Raw genomic sequence first — 23,604 nt, 5'->3', positions numbered from 1 at the left:
AATCACTGTAATTTTTAAAGTAAATTGGAAAAAACAACCAAAATGTACTAGATAAAAAAAAAACAAATACAGGTACAATATAGGCGGTATAGGATGGACATATAAAGACTCGGAGCAAAAATACAAAAAACACATGACTCAATACATTAAAAGTTACATTCAAAGCCGTGGTGCTGGAATGATTAGGTGACTTTTATAAAAAAAATGAAAAAAAAAATTATACTCATTTGTCTCTATTATTTTGTCGAATTGAAGAATTCAGAGTATCTGATTATTTTTTCTGACGAGAAAGAGCAAAAATACTAAAAGACACATGATTCGGTACAAAAAAGTTACATTCAAAGCCGACGTGCCGTTAAGTGATTTTATCAAAAAATGAAAAAAATATATATAAAAATAAAATTTTTATACTCATTTGTCTCTATTATTTTGTCCGAAGAATTTAAAGAATCTGATTATTTTTTCTAATGGAGAAATATCATATCAACGCAATAAGAGGTGCATAAAAAATCAATATCGTATAATGGTTAACGATTTGGCTCGATTAAATCTCTTCGTGTCTTAGATTATTATTTTTTAAATAAATAAATTATAATTTTATTAAAAATAGAAGAAAATACAGGAGAAAACTCACAAGGGAAACAAACACTTCAAAGAAAAAACAGTCTGATGTCTCTCTCACCAGTCTGTTGGATTCTGATTTCACAACTCATTTTCCTGTCTATAAACTAAAATTATTAAATATATATATATATATATAAGAATTGTATAAATTAAACAAGGTACAATTACAATTTTCACTCGACGTTTTAACGAGGATTAGAGATGATTAAAGTTTATTTGGGGGTGTTTTGGTAAAATTGGGAGGTTAAATAAAGGCTTTTATACAAAGTAAATATAGCCGACATTGCGTTTCCTTTGTTCTCTAATTCCTCGATCTCTTCGTTTCTTCTCAAACCCTCGCTTCGGCAACGCCAGCTCCGCCTCCGAGATCATGCCTACTGGTTCGATTGCTCGCTCTCTACTCTCCGTCATGTGAATTTTGTCTTGGATTTTGATTCTTGAATGTAGTCCATTACTTTGTTTGCTCCTTCTTGATGTGGGTTTTAGCTTGTTTTCCTTTATTTTTTGGTGAAATTTTTGTTTGATTCGTCTTCAGTGGTGATTTCGGTTGTCTGATGTTGGACTTGTTCCCCAAATTGGACATCTTTCTGATCTTTAAGCTAGTTTTTTTTAATGGATGAATGATGATGGGTCTGTTTTATTTGTTAGGTTTGCTGTTTTTTTTCCTTGGTTTCTACAGAAATTATTGCTCATATATTGTTTATACTAGTCCAAGATGTGTTATGGGGTGCTAGCTGGAGTACCGAGGTGATGCATGTTGCGATCATCCTTTGAACTTGTGGTAGATGGCCTCGAATTGATTGTTCATATTAGTTCAGGAAGTATTATGGAGTGTTAGTTGGAGTATTGAGATGATGCATGTTGCGATTAACCTTGGGGCTTTTGTTAGATGGCCTCAAATTGTTTTGATCTTCAGTGGTTTTCCCTGTTTTTGTTTTTTTGGATTAGAATACTGGTATGAGTGGTCTTTAGTTGGTGATTATGGTGGTTGTTGGTGAAGGGTGAAAGTTGTTCATGAAATTGAGCTTATTTCTGATTGTTTATGTTTGTACATTTTTTTATAGAATAATGATGATGAGTCTCTTTAATTTGTTATGGTTTACTGGTTTCCTTTTCTGGGATTCTATCATTGAATGTTAGGTGGAGTACTGAGTTGATGCATGTTGTATCAACCTGAAACTCTTGTGAGATGTCCTACATTGGTTTATTTGCTGCTTCTTGATATGATTTTTAATGTGTTCTCATTGTTTATTTACTTGAGATACTGGTTTGATGCTTCTTCAATGGTGATTTTGATGGTACATGATGGAATTGTTCCAAAATTGGGTTTCATTTCTGATCATTATTTTTTATTTTATTTATTTATTTATTTATTTATTTAAGGAATAGCGTTGATGCATCTCTTTGATTAGTTAGGGTTTACTGACTTCCTTTCCTGGGTTCTTGTAGAAACCAATGCTGTTACTATTCATGCTAGTTCAAGCTTGCGTATATAGTATGTATGCTTGTTTCAAGCATGGAAAACGTATTGGTTATGGTTATGATTTTGTTTGAATACTAGTTTTTTTTTTTTTGGCTCTCTCTTTTCGCTCCTTTCTATTGTATCTGGTTAATTTGGGACTTACGGAATTCCAACAGTGAGCGTAAAATGGCAGAAGGAGCTATTTCCTGCTGTAGAAATTGACACCAGTCAACCACCTTATGTTTTTAAATGCCAGTTGTTTGATCTTACTGGCGTACCCCCAGAAAGGCAAAAAATCATGGTTAAAGGTGGCTTACTGAAGGTAGGAAACTGTCTTTTGAGCATCAAAGTGGCCAAGTGGACATGCTCATGTTATTCACTTTGAACCTTCATAAATCAATTAATTTTTATAGTATGAATGCTGTTTCTTTGCAATATAGGATGATGCAGATTGGTCCACTTTGGCCGTCAAAGATGTAAGCTTCCCCCTTGGCATGTATTGCTTTCAGATCCATGTCCTTCTATGCTTTGAAATTGGAACTTGAGAAGTTGGTAATTATGGGTCACAGGGTCAAAAGTTGATGATGATGGGCACTGCAGATGAGGTTGTAAAAGCTCCAGAGAAGGGTCCTGTCTTTGTGGAAGACCTTCCAGAAGAAGAGCAAGTTGTTGCTGTGGTAAGCTTGCCATTCTATCAATATGTGGAATATGCTGTGGCTCATGCTTTTAACTAATCATGTAAATATTTTCTTGATTGTTAGGTTATTTTAATTGTTATTTTAAGTTCCAGACATTTTAAAACTTGAAATAGCCTTTGGATTTCTTTGTTTCTTTTCTCCTATGAATCTCTGGTATGAACTGGTTATTTCCTTAGCATCATAAGCATTGTAATTTTAGAGACTCACCATTGTAGGCCTGTTTCTTTACCATTGAAAGCAATGGTTTTTGTTTGGGTTAGATGGAAGCTTTTATGTATCTTTACATTTCATCTACCCATGTTAGAAAAACTTTCATGGGGAAGGCTGCGTTTGCTTCACAAACTGATGTTTCCTTGTTTGTACTGAATTTTCCTTGGCATGCTTTGAAATAAAAAGGGTCCTTCGTCTAGTTTGATTGACGGTCAAATTTTGTAATTTGTCTTAATCGAGATTCAAGACGCTGTTTCTTACACTCATGATTAGGGTGCTATTGCAATTGACAAATTGTTGAATTTGGATTTTTTATTAGATTAACATTTCCCCTATTTCTATGATAGGATAATCTGGCTGGTTGCATTTGGGATATGCATGCATGTTCTCTTTAATGAAACCTTTTCACTTGTAGAGAAGGTTCAGGGAAACAATCCTAATCTGGATTTTTTTTTTAATTATGTTTTTTTTTTTGGAAATAAGATCTTTGCCTTTTCCTGTTATTTGTCGTATGTTTTCTGAGGTAAGCTTTACTTTGTTTTCCTTTTATTCTTTGATACTCCACATGCTAATCTTTACTGATCATAAGAATTGCCTTCCACCACACTTGTCTGAACTGAAGTCATTGCCCTGTTTAACAGGGTCACACTGCTGGTCTCTTTAACCTGGGAAACACCTGCTATATGAATTCCACTATTCAATGCCTTGCTTCTGTTCCAGAGTTGAAGTCAGCACTCCTGACGTAAGTCTGCCTGAATAGATCCATTGCTGTCTTAAAGAGTTAAATTGTGCTTTGAAGTTTCTATTCGATCTATGTTATTTGGTTGATTTTTATGATTTCATTTGTTTTTGGCAAGCAGCTATACAAATTCAGGAAGAAGCAATGAACTAGATCAATACTCTCACCTTTTGACTATTGCAACTCGTGATCTTTTTGCTGAGCTTGATCGGAATGCCAAGCCTGTTGCACCGTTACAGTTTTTATCGGTTAGCTTTTGTTCTAACTTTCTGTTGACAGACTTCTTACATATTATTACCAATCTTCTTCTGCAAGCTTTCTTCTGTTACTGCATGTTTACTACTGAGTAGCTAATCAATATCTGTTTGGTTCTTATGAGAACCTCTTTGCAAACTTATATGTCAATTATGATGAGCTCACTAGTTCCCATGGAGCAGCCCAAGACATTGTATGTGATAATTAGGAATTTAGTATTATAACTTTTGCTTATAGTTTGCAGGGAGGACAAGGTATGATTTCCAGTGTAGCTAAAAACCTTTATGAAAAGACTGCTATGCAAGACTATCTCTACAACCAAATATTTCTTAATAATGGAATAAGTTATATTTATATGTTTTAATTTTATCCATTCCATTTTTCAATATTATAGAATTTTTTAACATCATACATGTGGTTGGTGTGGTCTTAGTTTTTAATTGCCATGCATATAATGCCCAGACCTTCATGTAAACTTGCAATATTCAGTTGCTCTCGTTTCGATATCTTCGTTTGTTAGTGTTGTTCTATCCATTCTTTTTAAATCAATTGAGAAGTACAGGTGATCAGTTAGTTTTGAGTGAAAATAGCACAATACATTTTTGTAGTGCAATCATCCCGAAGACAATTATTTGCTTGGCTTAAAAGAAAATGATCATTATTTTGTGATTTGGAAAGAGAGATCTAGTCTATGGTGACTTAGGGGCTTAAAATTCTTTCTGTGGTGTGAATTATAAATTTATAATGGATATTTCTGTGGATGTGCTATTTTGGTCTTCTTTGGCCTTCTTTTTGGATTATCAATTTCATAACAATCCTTGAGAAAAATTTTATAACAAAATGTTCAGTATGCCATGTTTGTGGTCAGTCTTCAGTCTTGTCTTGGAGAAAATATGTTGCTTCTAATGCGTTCTCTTAGCTGATATTTGTTCTTGATTACCGGTTAATTTCTGCAATGCAGGTCTTACGCAAAAAGTTCCCTCAATTTGCACAGCAACATAATGGTGTTTATATGCAACAGGTTAGTTGGTTGGTTCTTCTAATTTTATTGCCTTCTCTTGATACTTCTGGTATCATGGATGTGAGTACAGGATGCTGAAGAGTGTTGGACTCAACTTATGTATACCCTCTCTCAATCGCTTCGGTCATCGGAATCAAGGTTTGTTGCTTAATTGCTGGGAGGCCCTCATGTCAGTGAAAGACTTCTGAATAAAATTTTGTAATTACATAAGAGGTTTAAAAATATATATATATATATATATATATATTGTTGATTTGATTGGATTTCATATTTTTCGTTCTTGAATGGTTGAGGTTCCAAAATGTTAATGTTGTGGGGTCCTATGTACCATTACTTTTGTGCTTAATATGTAATAAATGTTTAACTATCTATGGAATAGAGATGTGCTAATCTCTTGCTCAGGATTTATTATTGTGTAATGCATTTGCATCACTACAAATTAACTTGTGGAGTGGTGAGGTGATCCAGGTTCGTAGGTCTGAAAGGTTGAATAGAAACCCACAGAAAACATATATGAAAATGATGAAAGAAATAATATGTATAACATATTAAAAAACAAGAACATCTCATGACTCATTGGATAGCGAGAAGTGCTAAGTGGCAGTTATGTTTCACTTTAAATTGGTGATAATATGCACAACTGAGAGCGTTATGACATATATGTGGTATAGGTTGTCGTCATTCATAGGTTTTATTTGCTGCTGTCAAGCTTGCAGACTGTGTTATCTGGTTATTGGGGTTCAATGATGATAATGATTGTGTTTACATAACAAAATGTTTTTTTCATTAAAAATATTGTTCATGGCACTTGTTGTTTCCATTTATTGTGATTATCTGATATTTGGGAGTTTGATGGTAAATAATGTCTAATGCTTCTAATCACTAAACATTTTATGTAGTGAAATATCTGGTGCGGTGAAATCACTCTTTGGTATCGACCTTGTCAGCAGGTAGGATATTTGTCCATTAAACACATTTTATATTTTGTCTACTTAAACAAGCTTGATTTCCTGCCAGTATATTCTTACTGTTCTAATTTATTAATTGGCTGTATATTCTTACTTTTATGCATAGAAGCAAGTCTTCTTAGGTGAGCAAATTCTATTAACTGTCCGATCCTCATCATTTCACCACCGGGTTTAAATGCAGTCAGAGGATGGATGCCAAATTGTAACTGTGCTTATTGTTGTAATTTATATCAGTTGCTGTAAGTTAGCCAAAGATTTAGTGGGAATCCTGACATCCTTGACATTCCAGCATGCTGGCATTAGCCTCATAAATTCTTTCTTTTCCATAGCAACAGTTGGTAGTTTAGTTCGTTGGTAGAAAAATCCTTCTTTGCTAGAAAAGTTGCATTCAGACCTTTTAGGAATATTTTCGTCTGTTGTTGATTTGGTTACTGACACATCTGTTATCTTGAATAAATATTCATAAACATTACTCAAAACCTCTGCTTGAGCTTCTGAAGATAATGTGAGGTGTTCACAGCCTTTTGGTCCGCTATCCACGACGAAGGCTGCATTGAAGCCTTACAAACTAATGGATGTAAAATAATAGTGCACTCTTTTAATAAAATGAGCAGCACTTACATTTTTGTCGTATTTTATTATTAGTCGACAATATACAGACAAAGACAGCTAAAAAGGGTAACCCATCATGGAAAGTATTCTGCCAAGGTAATTATGGTAAATGCTATAGAACTTTCTTATTATTTAGGTTGTGTGGGATGGTCCTGATGGTTGTGTAAAATTACTTCTAGGGAGAAACTCATAGTCACCCCACTGATCATAGAAGTTAATTTGTTTGATATTGCCTTTTTTTTTTCTGCTCTAGTGCTGTTTCACTAAAACATCTCTTAAAATCCTTATCATATGACTTTGAATATCTGTCAAATCTTTTATCATCAAGTTTGGTTCTGTGGATTAGACTCTGCAACTGTGCCCGTAAGAATATAGTACAAGCTTCTGCTCCTTTACTGCCATTTTGACAAGCTATTAAAGTTGGTATTGGTGTTTGTTTCCCTGTTCGCAAGTGCTCTGTCTATGAATGGATTGGATCAAGATGTATAACAACATCATTTTCTATTTTTCCCCCGGTGAATAAGTGTATTGATTTCTGTCATCACTTTCCCATGCCTTAACATGAAATCTTTGATATTATTTTGGTATACCAGGATTCACTGTGCTGAAAGTGGTGAGGAGAGCTCAGAGACAGAGTCAGTCTATGCACTGAAATGCCACATTTCACAGGATGTTAACCACTTACATGAGGGTTTGAAACGCGTGAGTAATATAAATAGTTGCCTACTAGTTATTGCAGAAGCCACATTATTAATGCTATTTAATTTCAACATCAGACAGGTGGTTCGTTGGCTTTCGGACGTCCGGGATGTAATTTGTGGTTCATCATTCTAATAATATACACATGTAACTATGACTTATGAACTATTGGATGAATCCTGTTTGAATTTTTGCTTAAATAGCAGCTCCCAATCACCATCATTATAGGGAAAAACAAGCTTTTAAAGCACATTCATGGGTGTTGTTTTTGTTCTCAAATTGACTAACCATTTAGCTCTAATGCATTAGAAAAACAAGTGGACCACCATTTAGGAATATTTGTTCACATTATAGTGTTCCGTGTGCTATTGATGCCAACGCAAATTAGCTTTGGTATTCATTTGAAGCTTATTTTTATGAATTCTGGTTATGGTTATTTCTGACATTTATGTTTTATTTATACAGGCTATGAAATCAGAATTGGAGAAAGTTTCTCCTTCGTTGGGGCGCAGTGCTGTTTTTTCAAAAGAATCATCTATTAGTGATCTACCTAGGCAAGAACCACATATTCTATTTTTATGTTTTGCTTGTAAAAATGATCATTTTTTTTAATGTTCACATTATTTAATGTCTTTCAGGTATTTGACTGTTCAGTTTGTGCGTTTCTTCTGGAAAAGGGAGTCTAATCAGAAAGCAAAAATATTGCGGGTATATTTGGCTTTCCAAAATCATTAGGTTTCGGTTTGTATTTTCTTTTACAAGGATAGGCTTGACTTGTTTCAGGTTGGATTTTCTTGTGAATTGATTAAAGTCATCAAGCATTTTTTAACCGGTTCTCTTTTCTTCCATGCTTCTTGGGAAATCATGTACTTTGTTTAAATCATAGTTACCGAATTCACTAAGTCCCCCACCGATCTTCGATCTAGATCTCTCGTACCCAATCGGAGTTTGTTTTCATTCTGGTCGATGAGAGCGGCGCATCAAAATTAATTAACAGTAGATTTTATAAAATTCTATCTAACTAGTTATAGATAACGCTACAATTTATTAGGTTTTAAAAGTTGTTTTAGATAAAATTGCTATCTATTTTAAAATCTAGTGTAAGTTTTTAAATTATTATATAATATACAATTTTATTGTATAAAATTATAATCTATACATTCTTTAAAATTACAATAAAATTAGTTCTTTAAAGTTGCTTAATTCATTTTATAACTTTAATTATAATGTTCTTTTCTTATTAAGTGTTATTCTTATGCCCTTTTTGATCTATTTACTAATTTAAGAACTTTTTTTTTTCAATTAATATTAAAGTCTTATAATTTTGTATGTATTTTATATAACCGACTAAGATATAATTTTAAATCGTATCTTGAATCGAATTAATCGTACCAACTAAGCCTACTCCACTGTCGTTTCTTGCATTTGTACCCGTCTCGCGACTTGGATCGTACCGTGTTTCTGGTAACTATGGTTTAAACCAATGCTTAGTGCATATGCTTCCTTGAGCTTTACTGTTGTTTAGAGTGACCAGTTGGAAATTTTTTTATGGTATGGAAAATTTCAACCAAATAAAATTATTTAACTTTGTCTCGTTTCCTAAAAAAGTCAAGTGTGGTAAGGTTAAGACTAGAAAATCTCGATTATTTAGTGTGAGTTTTGCCTAGAACTCAAAACGATGATGTTAGATTTAGATGAAAAGTGGGGGTATGATTATGAAAGATGGTTTGGTTTGCTTAGCACTTGGATGTTGCTAAAGCAAGAACCTTTTTGTTTGTAGTGCTGTGCATCCTAATCCACCAGTCATTAAGTATTATGAATGAAAACCTATCTTGAGATGACTCTGATTTGTGAATGACTGCATCCACAAAGATTTTCAGATCTCTAACTTATTACCTTTTGTGCTAGACGCTTTTTATGATGCATATGCCCTTGGTTTTCCATATGAAATAAGAGAAAAATTATTGTCAGCTTCAAGCACATGACAAATCAGGATATAATGATTCTTAATCATAACTCTGTCAATGTAACATTCTATCTTCATTTTTCTTTAGAAAGTGGACTATCCATTGGAATTGGATGTATATGACTTGTGTTCAGATGAGCTTCGTCAAAAGCTTCAAAAACCTCGTCAGGTATTCTTTGTTAAATGAACCCTTTGCGGGATTTTTGACAGCATTTCACATTATATGAATATGTTTAATTCAAAGTTTTTTGTGGTTGTATATTTCTTTGCACATATGTAGGTTCTGAGGGAACTGGAGAATGAAAAGCTAGGGTTGAAAACCAAGCAAAAAATTGATACTTCAGCAGGAAGTGATGGTGATGCGACCATGGCTGAGGTGAGAATTGTTTCCTCTATATTTATGCCTTTTTCATTGAAATTTGGGAGTATCTTAGTTCTTTCAATTAGAACTTATTTGGATAATGACGCTTAACCGTCAGACCTCATTTGGACATCTTGCGTTCTTTAGCAAAGCCATGGATATGCAATTGCAGAGCAGTAGAGATAGATAATGTTCTCATTAGGAATGGATTTATTCAATTATGACTAATAAAGACAAAGATTCTGCAAAGATCCCTTTAATTTGCATTTTGACTGAAGTTATCCTTTTTCTGTCCCAGGCTTCTGAGGGATCTAGCGGACCATCCACCAATGTCAATCCTGAAGGTAAATAATGAAATCTGAATGCATTTTCACATTAATTGTGTATTGTGGATTTGTGAATATAAAACATTCATTCCTTTTTGGCTTGGTAAATTTTAGAGGGTCTTAATCTGTCTCATGATTTTTGCTGCAATGCATGTTAATGTTTTGCTTTGTGAAGGCCCTTGGTTAACTTGTCAAGTATCTGTAACCAACCACCTGGTGTAGAAATTGATGAGTCAGTATTGTGTTGCATACTTCAAGCATGTCTTTGGTGAACTTGCGCATAAGAAACTATTCACTGGGAATGCATTGAGACACGTGCCTCATCACTTCAAAGGCATCTATGCCTTCCAAATGTCATGCTTTTATTTGTTTACTCATGAAGTTCTATGTAAAGCATTGCAGATGCATACAAAAGCAAATCTAACAAGATTCCTTATGTCTATACCTATTTCAGTTGATTTTTTTGGATGTAATATCTGATGTGGTTTCTGCCAATTATTTCACTTAATAATAAGAGAAGTCGTATTTACCCAAATTCATGCTGGTGACTGTTAAAAGATGGATGCCATTTGATAGGTTGTAGCTTGGGGTGTATAGCATCTCTTCCATATCATGGTTTGTGCCATCATGGATTTCTTGTTGTTCATGGAATGATGTTAACTGGCATTGAACCTAAATGACTAATTCGAGCTTTATTGTTCCAATTCCCAAGCATTCGGAGCGCATAAGTGAGCTAAATTACTGTTGATCAAATGAACTTGTTCTGTGATATGCCTACTCAATATTTTATTGATACATCATGTTAACTTTGGTAGTGTATTTTCTTCTCTTAAATAATCAGTGATTCTTAGATCAAGATTTCCATTCTGGTTTTGCATTCTTTGCTCTACACAGGTGCTTCATCCCAGAAAGAAACATACCCAACTGGAATCTATGACCTTGTTGCTGTGCTAACCCACAAAGGAAGGAGTGCAGACTCTGGGCACTATGTTGCCTGGGTAAAACAAGAGAGCGGTCAGTCACAACTCAAATTTTCTAGTCTTTTGTAACGACACATCGAATCGATTCTTACTCAGTTGGATTTGAACTTATTTGACGGTATTCTCATATACATTTCTGGTTCAGGAAAATGGATTCAATATGATGATGACAATCCCATTCCACAAAGAGAGGAGGATATTTCGAAGCTATCTGGCGGAGGTAAGAGTGTTCATGATCCAATATCTTCTTCCATCTCATTGAATAAAATCGGACACCATTTTTTTTTACTGCTTTTAAAAGTTATGCAATTGTGCTTAGTCTGAATCTCTTTGCGCGGTTTATTTATCAAGTTCCATATTTTTTTGCTTTGTTGGTGAAAATAGGGGATTGGCATATGGCGTACATTTGCATGTACAAAGCAAGGCTGGCTCATATTTGACAATTTGAAGCGGAATAGGTTCTACATTTATTCTTGCTTTGTTTAAGTTGGCAGATAAAAGAGAACTTTGGGGTTAATTTAAAAAAAGGAAAAAAATTATACAGGGATTTATTGAGCAGTTGTGAGGATGATTATTCCGTGGAAGGAGAAAGAAAAAAAGAAAAAAGAAGATATGAAGAATGTTGACTTGCAACAACATCTCATTATATATTTTACTGATTGCTGAATTGTTGTTACTGGTTGATATTATCATGTGGCAACTGACAAGACGCTTCAGCTTGTTTGTTTGTTTGATTATTTTTTTAATTTATTTATTTTAGACAACGTGAACAAATCATTTTGTGCGCACATTTTTGTTACACCTCAATTATGTACTTTTTACTATGTTTTAATCATGTAGGAGAGAAAGTGTACTCTCATAGAAGTCGAATGTCTTATCACTCAATTATTGAGGTGATGACTTGCATATATTTGCGACATTAGCTTGCATTATCATGTTATTTTGCCAAATAGAGGTTTTGGTAAAAGTATAGGATCCTCTTTGGAAGCAGATGAAGGAAAAGTTGTTTGTCGTTTTGCTTGTTTAAAATGTTTAACATAATATTTTAATATATTAAATCACTAAAGTCTTCTTGTAAGGTAATGTGTTTGGCTCTTAGTTAAAGTTTGAGTTGAAAATAAAGAAATCAAAATTTGTATAAAATGCTTGACTTTGAAATGGAGTATAACTACAAGCAACTGTGTTCATGTGGAAATCTTAAACTTGATAGCATTGATTATTTATAATTTAGTATCTCTTTTGGTTGAAATGTTAATATCTGATTACATAAATCAATATATGTTGTAATTAAAAAACTTTTGACCTACTGCTTTTTGTTGAAAAAAACAAAATAAATGGAATGCATCTGAGTAGTGTAAATGCGAAACTGCACAGAGAAACCCAAGAAAGAAACTTTTTTTTTTGTACGAGTTACAGAACGCCACGTGTGAAAAGGCACTATATTTGGTCGGCTGAAGAAGTTTCATTTTCAGCGTCACTGGCCAACACTCGCAAGGCCATCCAAGTAAATGCCCATTGGTTGTTTCTCAACTGCATCTGTGTCACCATCGCGTTAACGGGCTTAGGCCCGAAACGAAGCTCAGACCCGTTAGGTTATTATAGAGAATTATGGGTGTGGCCATGGGTCCTATAGGAGAACTTTATTACGGTTTTTCTAACTATATTAAATTATTTATTTTATATTCTGTTTCAGCCGCATAACTTATATTATATTTATTGATTATTTAATTAAAATATTCAAATTAAATATGTAACAGTAGCCATTAGTCAGATTAAAAAACATAAATAAAAAACGTAATGGATAATTTTTGTATATTTTATAAATTAAAATAATTTTTTATATAATTCAAAATTAAATATGAATATTTGCTAATTTTTTTGAATAAAATAAATAAATTATAATTTATTGAGTGAAACTGATATTCTGGGAAAATTTTAAAATAAAATATGTACTGAATTCACACAAGTGAAATGTATAAATATAGTTTAACTTCTCGTGTGTGCTCATTCTTAATACATGACTTGTCTAAAAAATATTTTAAAAAATAATTAATTATTGATTTATTATCTTTAAAATATATTTATTTATATAACTCTAACAAATGTAATAATAGAGCTACAACAATACTTCAAAATATTACTGAAGACATTCTAATATATGCAATTCTTTTGTAGTTCACGGTTGAATTCGGGCTCAGTTTATTTAGGATAGATTGAGCCCGGCCCGTTTACAGTAGTACGGTCTCATATAATATCCAAGAGTTCTCTCTCTTTGAGAGAGAGAGAGAGAGAGAGGGATTCGAAGAGCGGCTTCGTGCGAAGAGCTGGAAGCCAAATCGCGGGCGATCTTATTGGCAACCAAAATCCTATAATCATCGGTACCTGTGCTGATCTTGGGAGAATTCATCTGGTTTTGGTGGCGATCGTTGTCTGTGGCTTGATCGTCATCAAATAGCTCGAGTTTTGACACACAAGGGGTTTGCGGGGATGGATGGTAGGAGTAGCGTGAGGTTGTGCACGATTTGGTGAGGATTTTCCTGGTTTCAACTTTCAATTTATTGATTGATTTGCTGAAGCCATACGTGCTTTCGATTCAGTAGTCGTCGTCATGATGTTTGGTTTCTTTTGGAGCTTTGATTGTTTGGGACATCATCTTTGATTATTAGTGCTCTTATTCTTGAATGAGAGAAAAAAGTTGTGGTTTTGGTTAAATAGTCTTTGTTTTCCGGCTTGTGTATTGGAGAAAATTATATTTGGGGATCAAAATTAGAAGCTTTTGGGGTTTTGGAATTGAAGGTAGGTGTGAATTTTTAGGTATGCTGTGAGTTAGCTATCTGAATGTTAGTTCCTGGGAGGGGCATCGAAATGAATTCAACGATGGATGAGATTAACCTTCTCCGGCAGGCTCAACGACATCACTTGGTAGTAAGAGGAATTGGGGAAGAAATTGACTTAGAGATTGGACCTGGTGAGGATGACCCAACTTTTGCAACTACACTTGTTAGGGTACCCACACAAGACACTGGGGTTGTTGAAGAGCAAGAGGATCACAAGCAGCTTATTATGTCATCCCAAGCTCCTAGTGAAGATCAAACGGAGCTTGTGAAGCTGCCACAGGCAAAGAGGAAGAAGAAGGTGGTGAAGAAGTGGAGGGAGGAGTGGGCAGATACTTATAAATGGGCCTATGTAGATGTGCATGAAGGAACAACTAGAATATTTTGCTCGGTTTGTAGAGAGTATGGGAGGAAACATAGGAGGAATCCTTATGGGAATGAGGGGAGCCGGAATATGCAGATGAGTGCATTGGAAGAGCATAACAATAGTCTGCTTCATAAGGAGGCCCTTCGGCTCCAAATGGCATCCAAGGATAAAGGTCTGCCTGCTGTGGAAAGACCTGTCTTTGTGAAAGGTCAGTGTGTTGTTTATTGTAGAGACTTCAGTGTACTTGATAGTTCTGCACGAGTTATTACAAGTTGAATCATATTGTTATAGCCGTACTGTTTGATGCACACTTGTTTCATTTGTTGTTGCTTCATGTACTACAGACAAAGCCTGTTTAGGTATAGTGCTAATCTGAATGAAATAAGGGGATTAAATTGAAATGCCCACTAAAGGAATTGCATGATGTTGGCTAAATTGGACTATTGTAATAGGTTCCATTTGTTGTATGCTAACAACTCTTTCTGGGAATAAGGGGATTTACTCCGCATTGATCAGAAATTTGGAACATTGTTGTTGATACTGTTCCCAATGGATTTAGGTTGTTTTGATCTGATTCCTCAAAAGGAGGTCGTCATTGCTTTTTGTTTTTTGATGGTTTGATAAACTACTTGTTTTGTGAATCATTTTTGTATCTATTCAAATTCTAAACAGTTAAAAAACAAAATGTCTTCTTTATGTGTTTACAGAGTAAGTTCATTTTTTCACCTTGCAAATTCCATCAGTTTATGATTGGTCTCATTAAATCAATATTACACTTTGACTCTAGACTTTGTTTTCTATCCTTTCATTAAATATTGCATCCCTGCATTTGTTATTATGGCTGGTGACCATTAAAATATAGCAATGCTAGTAACTGTTTTATTGCTCTTATTAGGAGGTTTCAAAAATCTTTTGTAAGTTGTGATTTATCCCCCTGCTTTAACAGGGTTAATTCTTTGTTCTTAGTTTCCCTCAGTCAATGTATTTGTTACCAAACTTGTTTATTCATCGTTCTTTCTTCATTCTAGATGTTAAAAACACTTTCCTAGCAGCATGTTCATGACTATGAAATTTTATTATTTTTTAATCCTAAATGTGTGTTTCAAAATTGTAATTACTAGTTGATTTGGTTAGGTAGAAATTGGTTCTTCAATCCCAGCTTGTCATCTATGAAAAGTAATGTTCCTCGTTTTTCCATTCCAGCAAAGACTGCATGCAACAGTAGAATAAAATAATGATGAAATACACTCAAAGATTAGTAAAGCCTTATTCTGACTCAATCTCCCATCTTGAGAAGATAATTTGTCCTTTAGACGTCATTTGCCAATGAAAGTGACTAAATCACATTAATTATAAACCTCTCCAAAATTGTCTTTTCTCTACTTTCCGGTTCCAAACAAGTTGTCGGTCATGCATTACCTTAAGCTTGCACTAAATACCAAATGAAATTTGACTACTTTGGAATATCCTTGAGTGTGACAACTATCATTTAATTGCACATTGTTGCAGACTTCAACCTAATGTTTGTTCTTTCTTCCGTTTGTTTTTCTCTTTGGGTGCTTCACAATATGTTTTGAATTCTTGGAAGTTTATAGGATGCTTTGTGCATTGCTATTCTTAGATGGGTAGATCTTTTCAAAAGTTATTACCTTTTTATTTCGTATTTTTTTCTTATACTTTGGTACTGATTTGTTTTCCTTTTTTCCCCCTATTTTGCCTTCTCTCTCTCTCTCTCTCTCTCTCTCTTGTGCATGCACACACATCAAATTCCATGGCCTTCAAAAGAATTTATGGTCTCCAGCAAATTATCATAACTAATATTATTACTGTTGTTGTTGCTTTTGTTGTTTTCATTTTGTCTGTCTAATTTTCATCTACATGATAGCCATGTAAAATACAATATTTAATATATTAGCTTATAATAATAAATAACTTCAACTTGTTATGGACAGCTTCAAAAATTGATTTAGCATCTATTCATGCAAATTAAGTAATGTTTATCCCAGTTTTACTTCAATTTTAACCTAGGTGGCTGAAATCTGTCATCATGCTGTACTGAATTTCATTCTGTTGGCTTGCATTGTGACCTCGGCAATCCCCAAGACTTAATGTCAAAAACTGCTGGCTCGATTATTGAAGCTGTTTTGAAAAAGGATCCTCATGAATTTGAGTTTATACAATCGGTGCAAGAAGTTGTTCATTCACTAGAACCTGTGTTGGTGAAAAATTCTCAGTAAGTTGTTATGGAAAGGATTTAACCTGTATCAGAAATCCTAAATCTGTTTGCATTCTCTTATGAGTTTTTATTGTGTTTTATATGACATAGATATAGTGATTTCTTCCAGGTATATTCACATATTGGAGCGATTGTTAGAACCTGAGCGAACAATTATCTTCAGAGTGCCATGGGTTGATGATAAAGGAGAGACACATGTGAATCGTGGCTTTCGTGTTCAATTCAGTCAGGTGTTGGGTCCATGCAGAGGTGGTCTTCGTTTTCATCCATCCATGAACTTAAGTGTTGCCAAGTTTCTAGGGTTTGAGCAGGTAGCATTTGTATTCTAAGTTAGACGCTTTGTTCCTTTACATGTTCAAAGACAACACCATCATAATGCAATGCATAGGGATGCTGATTCAATTTACCTTGAAATGATTTTGACTCATAGTGAAAACCTCATGCTTCATAATAAACGGCAATGTGACTACTTGGGTGACCTAGTTCTTTTAGTTCCGACTTGGTCTGGAAATTCTTCAAGTTTTTTTTTCTATAGTATTTAAATAAAATCTGGACATTAGTACAGGGAATTAGAAGTGCATGTTATTTTTTATTTCATATGTTTTCAAAATAAAATTAGCTTGCTTTCAATTGAACAGTGTAAGTATGGGTAATTCATTTAGATCCTTTCCTGATATTTGTATTTCCCTGTTATTTTCTTAAGTGTACTTGATGTTCAGTTGTTTCCTTTCTTCCTTTAACAGATTTATGGATTTGCATCTTTTTATTTCCCCTTATTGGTTAATTTTTAAGTAATTGTTACATGAAATAAAAGAGAAATATTTCTAGTAAAACTGAGGAAACTATTCGAGTTCATCTTTTGGATGCCACTATTAATGTATTCAAAAGATTCTCATGTTCAGTAAATTTGATTGAAGCTGATCCTTGTTGACTGCTTTTTTACGGTTAATATCACATCTGCTGCATTGAGTATATCTGGATGCTCAAGCACTGCAACTTTTGTTAATCCTAATGTAACTTTATCTCTTGTAGCCTATTTTTCTTACTTCAGTTGGTACAAATGTTTCTTTAGTTTCTCCAGCTGTCATTTGAGTGAATCAAGTACTACAATCGATGCATTTCCTTCTCGATTTTTACTCTCTCTGTGTGCAGAGACATGACAATTTTGTCGTATGGCATTTCTGCAGACTATGAAGAATGCCTTATCACCATATAAACTAGGTGGAGCTGGTGGAGGAAGTGATTTTGATCCAAGAGGGAAAAGTGAAAATGAGGTGCTCAACATTTTCTTAACTTTGTTGTTTTGTAATTTATACAATGTAAAACTTCTCAATCGTGTTTCATGCTGGCAGATCATGCGTTTTTGTCAAAGTTTTATGGATGAGTTATATCGATATTTGGGACCTGATCAGGTTACCAAATAAAACCATGTGCTTGAATTTCCTAATGGCCCTCCTTGAATCGTATTCTTAAGAATACACATTTTTTTATTGTGCTACAGGATCTTCCTGCGGAAGATATGGGGGTTGGTCCAAGGGAAATGGGATTTCTATTTGGACAATATAGACGCTTGGCTGGTCATTTCCAGGTATTTAGTGCTTTCTAATGTGAATGTTGGCTGAGAACCTTAATTGCTTTGTGTGCTGCAAATGCACGAATCTTCAGACTTTGTATGCTATAATTTGCTCGAATGGTTACATGAAATAGAGTGCCATCGTGCATTTCACCCTGACAATTTCCATGCTTTGATTTTTTTTATGTAAATGGGGATTATTAACTGCCCGGTCAGTTCTTTTTATTTTGTTTGATTGATGCAGGGAAACTTCACTGGTCCAAAGATCTTCTGGTCAGGTTCTAGTCTTCGAACTGAAGCTACTGGCTATGGACTGGTACTTTTTTCCTGGCTGAATTGAAATCTAGTGTTTTGTTTTCATTTTTCAATGTGGGAGACGTTCATTTTCTTCTCACCTTTTTTGTTTGGACCATGCGATTTATGTTGTCTCTTGGAGGACTGTGCTATGCATCTGGATGCAATGCTGACAGTGCCTATTTCTTTTCTTATATATAATTTTGCAGGTATTTTTTGCACGTCTTATACTTTTGGAGATGAATAAAGAACTCAAAGGATTAAGGTGAGGTTGACAAAGAAGCTCATCCTTGTTTTCTTTCTTTATTTACTTATTTATATTTTTTTTAATCATAAGAGTGATTAACATTATTAGACTATAACTACTGCCATTTATAAAGTGAACCTTCAGTGAGATGTTGGGTTGTTTCTGCCTTTTTCATTCATGATGTGTTTCTGCATCATAATCAATTTTTCATTATGCATAACAATCCCATCATGTCAAACTATTAGCTCGTGGAGCTCCAGCCTACAATTTTTCCTGCAAGAAGAAGTTTCATATTTGATGTTGCAGTACAAAATTGATATGTGTTCACTTCTTGATCATGCCAAACTAATATCCAAGTCATATCATATACAGAATTGTCTTCGTGCGTTCTCCAAGTATTATCCTCTTTTTATTTATGAACCTGATCTTCTATACTGCAGATGTGTAATAAGTGGAACTGGGAAGATAGCACTGCATGTTCTGGAGAAGCTTCTTTCTTGTGGTGCCATACCTATAACAGTATCAGGTAATGTTCTGTCACTGCAAACTACCAGGCTATTCATGCAAACATTTGTGAATTGCTGATCTACTGATTGTTTGGCAAACTGATTTTTCATGTCTCTCACCTTTAGATTATGTCGCATTTCTCTCCATTTCTGCCAAGCAACTTGTTCCTGATAAAATCCTTTAAAATTTTAAATTTCTAGCTTCTTGGCCGACGGTTTAATTTGCTAATCATATTGTTGTGCTTGTGGCATTAGCAGTTCTTTTAGTTGGATTCCATTTTGTGTTTTCTTGTCAGACCTGGTGCCTTGATATAGAATTTTTATAATCAGAATGTAATCAGGGCACAGGATTGTTATCCTAGATGCGTTGATTTTATTATTGAAAAGGTCCTGTTCTCTATATCAGCTAGTCTCATTTTATTTAATTATGCTGTGGAAGAATTAAATGGATGACCATTTTGATCCTCATGAATACATATAATGGAATCCTCTCAAAGACACAAGCCTATTTATCTTTGTACCATGGCTTGAAATTTCAGCTAAACTGAAATCAGGCCTTCAAAGGGCTAATTGTTTAATTCTTCAGCCATTTAAGAGATCCAATTTGTTGGATTTTGTGAAAAGTGATTGAGTTGAAAGCTATTTTTATTTCAAAATTTATTGTTTGAGTACATGAAATGACCATGATGATATAATGATAAGTACTCAATTAAATATTTATTTAATTATTGCTGCGAATTCATTTTTCTGCCTTTCCCAAATGTTAAAATTTTTAAATTTCATCCTTTTATTATTGCTATAAATGTTGGTAAACCTATCTTGACTGTTGTAAAGATAGATTTTAAAATTTAAATTCCTTTTTACTATGCTTATTCAGTCGAAGTTTAATTTGATGTGCTTCGCCACTGGTTATATTTATTTTCCTATTAATCATATATCTTTTGTACCCTTCAGTATTCTTTCTTTCAATCCTATTGCTATTCCTTAAATGTCAAAATGGATGGGAGGCAAATTCTTGCTTTGACTGTACAATTTGTCCTTGATTCAGTTGCCTTTGTGATAATGAATGTAAAAGGGATTCTAGTTTCTGGTTCTTTGTTTTATTTAGGAAAAAATGTTATGTTTTTGCCTTTTGCTATACTGAATTAGAGAATCAATGCATCATGCCACTATATATGGCTATGTTTAAAAGGTAGCAAAAAAATAGATGCTCAGCTTAATTTCATGTTTTTTCTTGTTCAATAATATCTACATGTTGCTTCAAAACTTGATGTTTATCTGATAAATTGATTTTGATAATTTTGCAAACTCTGGTGTAATTATATCTGTAATATACCGGTTACTGGATTTTTTTAATGATTATTTTTATTTTTTGCATGCTTAAGCAGATTCCAAGGGCTATTTGTTAGATGAAGATGGGTTTGACTATGTAAAATTTTCGCTTCTTAGGGATATCAAGTCACAACAAAGAAGCTTGAGGTGTGGAAATGTTGTCACGTATTCAAAATTTGAATTTTCTGTACTTTGTCTCCGTCAAATGTAGCACTGATCTCATCTTGGTGTAACCTGACAGAGACTATATTAAGTCTTATCCTCGAGCTAGGTATTTTGAGGATTCAAAACCTTGGAATGAACGGTGTGATATTGCTTTTCCATGTGCCTCGCAAAATGAAATAGGTCAACCTGAAGCTCTTGGTTTAGTTAATTCTGGATGTCGCATACTCATAGAAGGTAGGCTTCTTGGTGAAATGTGTCAGATTTTTTCTGATCATTGTGTGGGTGGTTTCTAATATCTTTCCATTTGATGAGAAGGTTCAAATATGCCCTGCACATCCCAAGCGATTGATGCTCTTAGGAAGGCTAAAGTTCTGGTCGCTCCAGCAAAGGCAGCCGGAGCTGGAGGGGTAATAAGCTAACTCAACTGATCTGACTGATTAAATAATATATCAATGATGTGCATGTTGATATTTATTGCTTTAAATAAAATCCTGATTGTGCAATTTTTTTTTCTGCTGACTGATTCTACATTGGGTACCAAGTAGATGTTTGTACAAGTTTCTGGATGCATTTTTTCTTGTATGTAATTGGAAAATCTGGCTATTTTCATATTTATATGTTTGTTGGATTTCGCATGTAGCATTTTTTCACAAGAAATCTTGTTAGAGTTATTGCAGATTGCTGTTGGAGAACTCGAGCTTAATCATGAGTACAATTTGATGCAGTGGTCTCCTGAGGATTTTGAAACTAAATTACAGGTAATGGATGAAAATATCTTGCAACTGAATCATACATGATGGAATCATCAAAAGATATTATCTTTCCTAACCCTGTCTGTAAGGCACTAGAGGCTCGGAAAAAGAGAAGATGTATCTAAAAACTGCGCATAACAATGAATATGGTAGTGTGTAGTTTCTTATAAATGCAAATGCTTTTGCTAACAGATATCTTCAAGCCAATTAGCTGCTTGATCTGCACCTCTCACATGCAGTCATATCTTGTTTGTAAAAATTGCTTGCAAGATCCCATATGCAATGGACATCTTCTCCCCTTTGTACATGTTGAACCTCTTTCATCTGTAACAATGCCAGGTGCCTGTCTTGCTTATAGTCCTTCCTTAAAATCTGTAACTGTGATTTATTGCCCAGTGTCGACCTTAACTGATACAAGATTGAAAGCCGTCAGTTTTGGTTGCTTAAAATCTAATCATAATTGGCAGGAGAAACCTCCGGCTTGTTGTGACTGATCAACTTTGGTTTTTTAGCATGCCTTTTATTATTGATTCTTAGTGCGAGCACCTTTCTCCAGTCTTGCAGGTGTGCTGCTAAAACTTTTGCAGTAGTGTCATTTGATGAATTCCTATATGCATTATATTTTATGATCGATTCACTATTAACTTTGTCCATTTATATTGTTCCTGTGGTTATCTCATTACATCATTGTGTTTGTCATAGTTTCATCACTATACAATTACATATTTACATATCTGTTTTGGTTATGAAGTCTCGTTATTCTTTTGCTTCTCTCATCTTTTTTTCAGTGATTCTCCTTTATTGAGTCCCAGAAAATGGCATCAGCTGTTGTTTAGGCAGCATGCCTCGCTATTCTTTGGATTCTAGATTGAGTATGCAATAATGCCTTCATAGTAGGTTTTTATGCTGATTCAATCGAAAGGGTCCATATATTGTCTAGATGAAGCAACTATGCTAAACGGATTCAAAGTTTCGACCCTTAGACCTTATGGGCAACAGAATTTGGGTTGGTACAGTTAAGTTTAATTCTGCTTAGATGCTTAAGTAGAGTACAATCCAAACCACTCAAATCTCAGTACTTTCCATTCTTATTAACTTCACAATGAACTGCTTTTGTTCTCTAAATATTATGCCAAATTCAGGGAGTTCTTGAACCTGACCTTTGTATGAAATACTTGTTTGATCTATCTCAAAAGTTTCTATCAGAATTAACCACAAGTATTTATTGAGTATTAGCAGAAGCAGGAACTCTATCAGGATTCTGAAGATATTCCATGTATTTTGTAAGCCAGTGTAAACGTAAGATTACGACCCGAATTCATGGAAATTAAATTTTGAGAATCTCTTCATTGTAAGCAGTGTTACAATTTGCCTTCAGAACCTGTTGTTTCCAAGCTTCATTTTTTAGTTTGGTTTGATTCTTTACATCAAGCTTGCAAATGATATATTTTTTTCTTACGGTCTCGTGTATTTTTGATCTTTGGTTGCAGGATTCAATGAAACAAACATACGAGAGATCTCTTAAACACGCAAATGATTACGGGTTCCTCAAGGACAGCCCTGAGTATGTTTCTTTCCATATGAAAGCTTTCCTTTTTCACTTCTAACTTTCTGAATATTCATGTTTACAAATACTTGAACCATCAAACCGATATTGTCAAATACCATCAGCCGATTTCATTCGTCTGACTCTGATTTCTCCTTCAATTGCTATCCAGTATCCCCCTTGTGAACCATGTTTCTCAATGGCATGCCCTTCTCATGATCTTCTTCGCTAAAATCGTTCCGGGTTGCATTTACAAGAGAATATTATAAACATATATGATATTGAAATGACAACCTAATTTCCTCTGAGGATTAGAACTGTTGTTGACTAGTTATATATCCATTGCAAATTTCTGCAGAGCTCTGGTGCACGGCGGGAACATCTGCGCATTTCTTAATCTGGCTCAAGCAATGACTGATCAAGGTTGTGTGTGAAATTGTGAATGAATCCAAGTCCTCAACTCTTCATTCTCAACTGTTCAACCCGATGCGAAAACCGAACATAAGATGTGCTACTCATGAACTTAATCGATAAATGATTTGCCGTCCAATCGCGTTGGATTGTACCAAAGAGTGAGCTTGCTTGCAACCAAGAGAAATAGAACACATTGAATTCCGGGAAGTTTTCGATATTGTTTGTAAATGATGGTATTATTCGTCTGTGTAGAGAGTTTGCAGGACTGAATTCAGTGCCTGAACTTTGAAACATGAGTCATCCATCAGTGTATTCAATATGGTTTATATGCTCACTTTTCAGATGAAATCATTCAAGGTTGATAAATGCTCTATATTTTTGACATTCTTGGTTCATCAAAATTCAGTTCTCTCTTTT

At 34.3% G+C, this 23,604-nt stretch overlaps 2 protein-coding genes across 6 annotated transcripts; both read left to right on the top strand.

Moving 5' to 3' along the window:
• Positions 1–890: 890 nt before the first annotated feature.
• Positions 891–11,840, top strand: LOC120258562 (ubiquitin carboxyl-terminal hydrolase 6). 2 transcript variants are annotated; one of them, XM_039266025.1, is made up of 19 exons: positions 891–1,004; positions 2,263–2,408; positions 2,527–2,562; positions 2,656–2,763; positions 3,636–3,736; positions 3,855–3,981; positions 4,950–5,009; positions 5,080–5,147; positions 5,909–5,959; positions 7,183–7,291; positions 7,754–7,842; positions 7,927–7,996; positions 9,343–9,423; positions 9,535–9,630; positions 9,914–9,959; positions 10,836–10,955; positions 11,067–11,141; positions 11,306–11,379; positions 11,466–11,840. In XM_039266025.1, exons 1-18 carry the CDS (start codon positions 995–997, stop codon positions 11,359–11,361), a joined length of 1,449 nt encoding a protein of 482 aa, XP_039121959.1. In that variant the 5' UTR covers positions 891–994; the 3' UTR covers positions 11,362–11,379; positions 11,466–11,840. The 2 variants fall into 2 exon arrangements, with proteins under 2 accessions (XP_039121959.1, XP_039121958.1); XM_039266024.1 differs by having other exon boundaries at positions 11,306–11,840.
• Positions 11,841–13,201: 1,361 nt separating this feature from the next.
• LOC120258417 (NADP-specific glutamate dehydrogenase) lies at positions 13,202–23,588 on the top strand. Of its 4 annotated transcripts, XM_039265814.1 has the most exons (16): positions 13,202–13,446; positions 13,736–14,330; positions 16,226–16,355; positions 16,468–16,669; positions 17,546–17,632; positions 17,711–17,770; positions 17,860–17,946; positions 18,176–18,247; positions 18,435–18,490; positions 18,913–18,998; positions 20,367–20,457; positions 20,552–20,709; positions 20,791–20,882; positions 21,153–21,233; positions 22,718–22,791; positions 23,132–23,588. In XM_039265814.1, exons 2-16 carry the CDS (start codon positions 13,760–13,762, stop codon positions 23,205–23,207), a joined length of 1,923 nt encoding a protein of 640 aa, XP_039121748.1. In that variant the 5' UTR covers positions 13,202–13,446; positions 13,736–13,759; the 3' UTR covers positions 23,208–23,588. The 4 variants fall into 4 exon arrangements, with proteins under 4 accessions (XP_039121748.1, XP_039121750.1, XP_039121747.1 ...); XM_039265816.1 differs by lacking the exon at positions 13,736–14,330 and having other exon boundaries at positions 16,151–16,355; XM_039265813.1 differs by having other exon boundaries at positions 13,202–14,330.
• Positions 23,589–23,604: the final 16 nt, after the last annotated feature.

The sequence above is a fragment of the Dioscorea cayenensis genome, chromosome 4, assembly GCF_009730915.1.
Source record: "Dioscorea cayenensis subsp. rotundata cultivar TDr96_F1 chromosome 4, TDr96_F1_v2_PseudoChromosome.rev07_lg8_w22 25.fasta, whole genome shotgun sequence".
Taxonomy (NCBI): Eukaryota; Viridiplantae; Streptophyta; class Magnoliopsida; order Dioscoreales; family Dioscoreaceae; genus Dioscorea; species Dioscorea cayenensis.
The sequence above is the reverse complement of the archived record's forward strand: the minus strand, read 5'-3'. Positions and strand labels throughout refer to the sequence as shown.

Bases quoted from the DNA above. Each gene is read 5' to 3' on its own strand.
- LOC120258562 (XM_039266025.1), top strand. The intron at 3,982-4,949 runs GTTAGCTTTTGT...TCTGCAATGCAG, and splicing joins CACCGTTACAGTTTTTATCG to GTCTTACGCAAAAAGTTCCC. The intron at 5,960-7,182 runs GTAGGATATTTG...TTGGTATACCAG, and splicing joins GGTATCGACCTTGTCAGCAG to GATTCACTGTGCTGAAAGTG.
- LOC120258417 (XM_039265814.1), top strand. From the start codon at position 13,760: ATGTTAGTTCCTGGGAGGGGCATCGAAATGAATTCAACGATGGATGAG. The intron at 17,771-17,859 runs GTTACCAAATAA...ATTGTGCTACAG, and splicing joins GATATTTGGGACCTGATCAG to GATCTTCCTGCGGAAGATAT. The intron at 18,248-18,434 runs GTACTTTTTTCC...ATAATTTTGCAG, and splicing joins AAGCTACTGGCTATGGACTG to GTATTTTTTGCACGTCTTAT.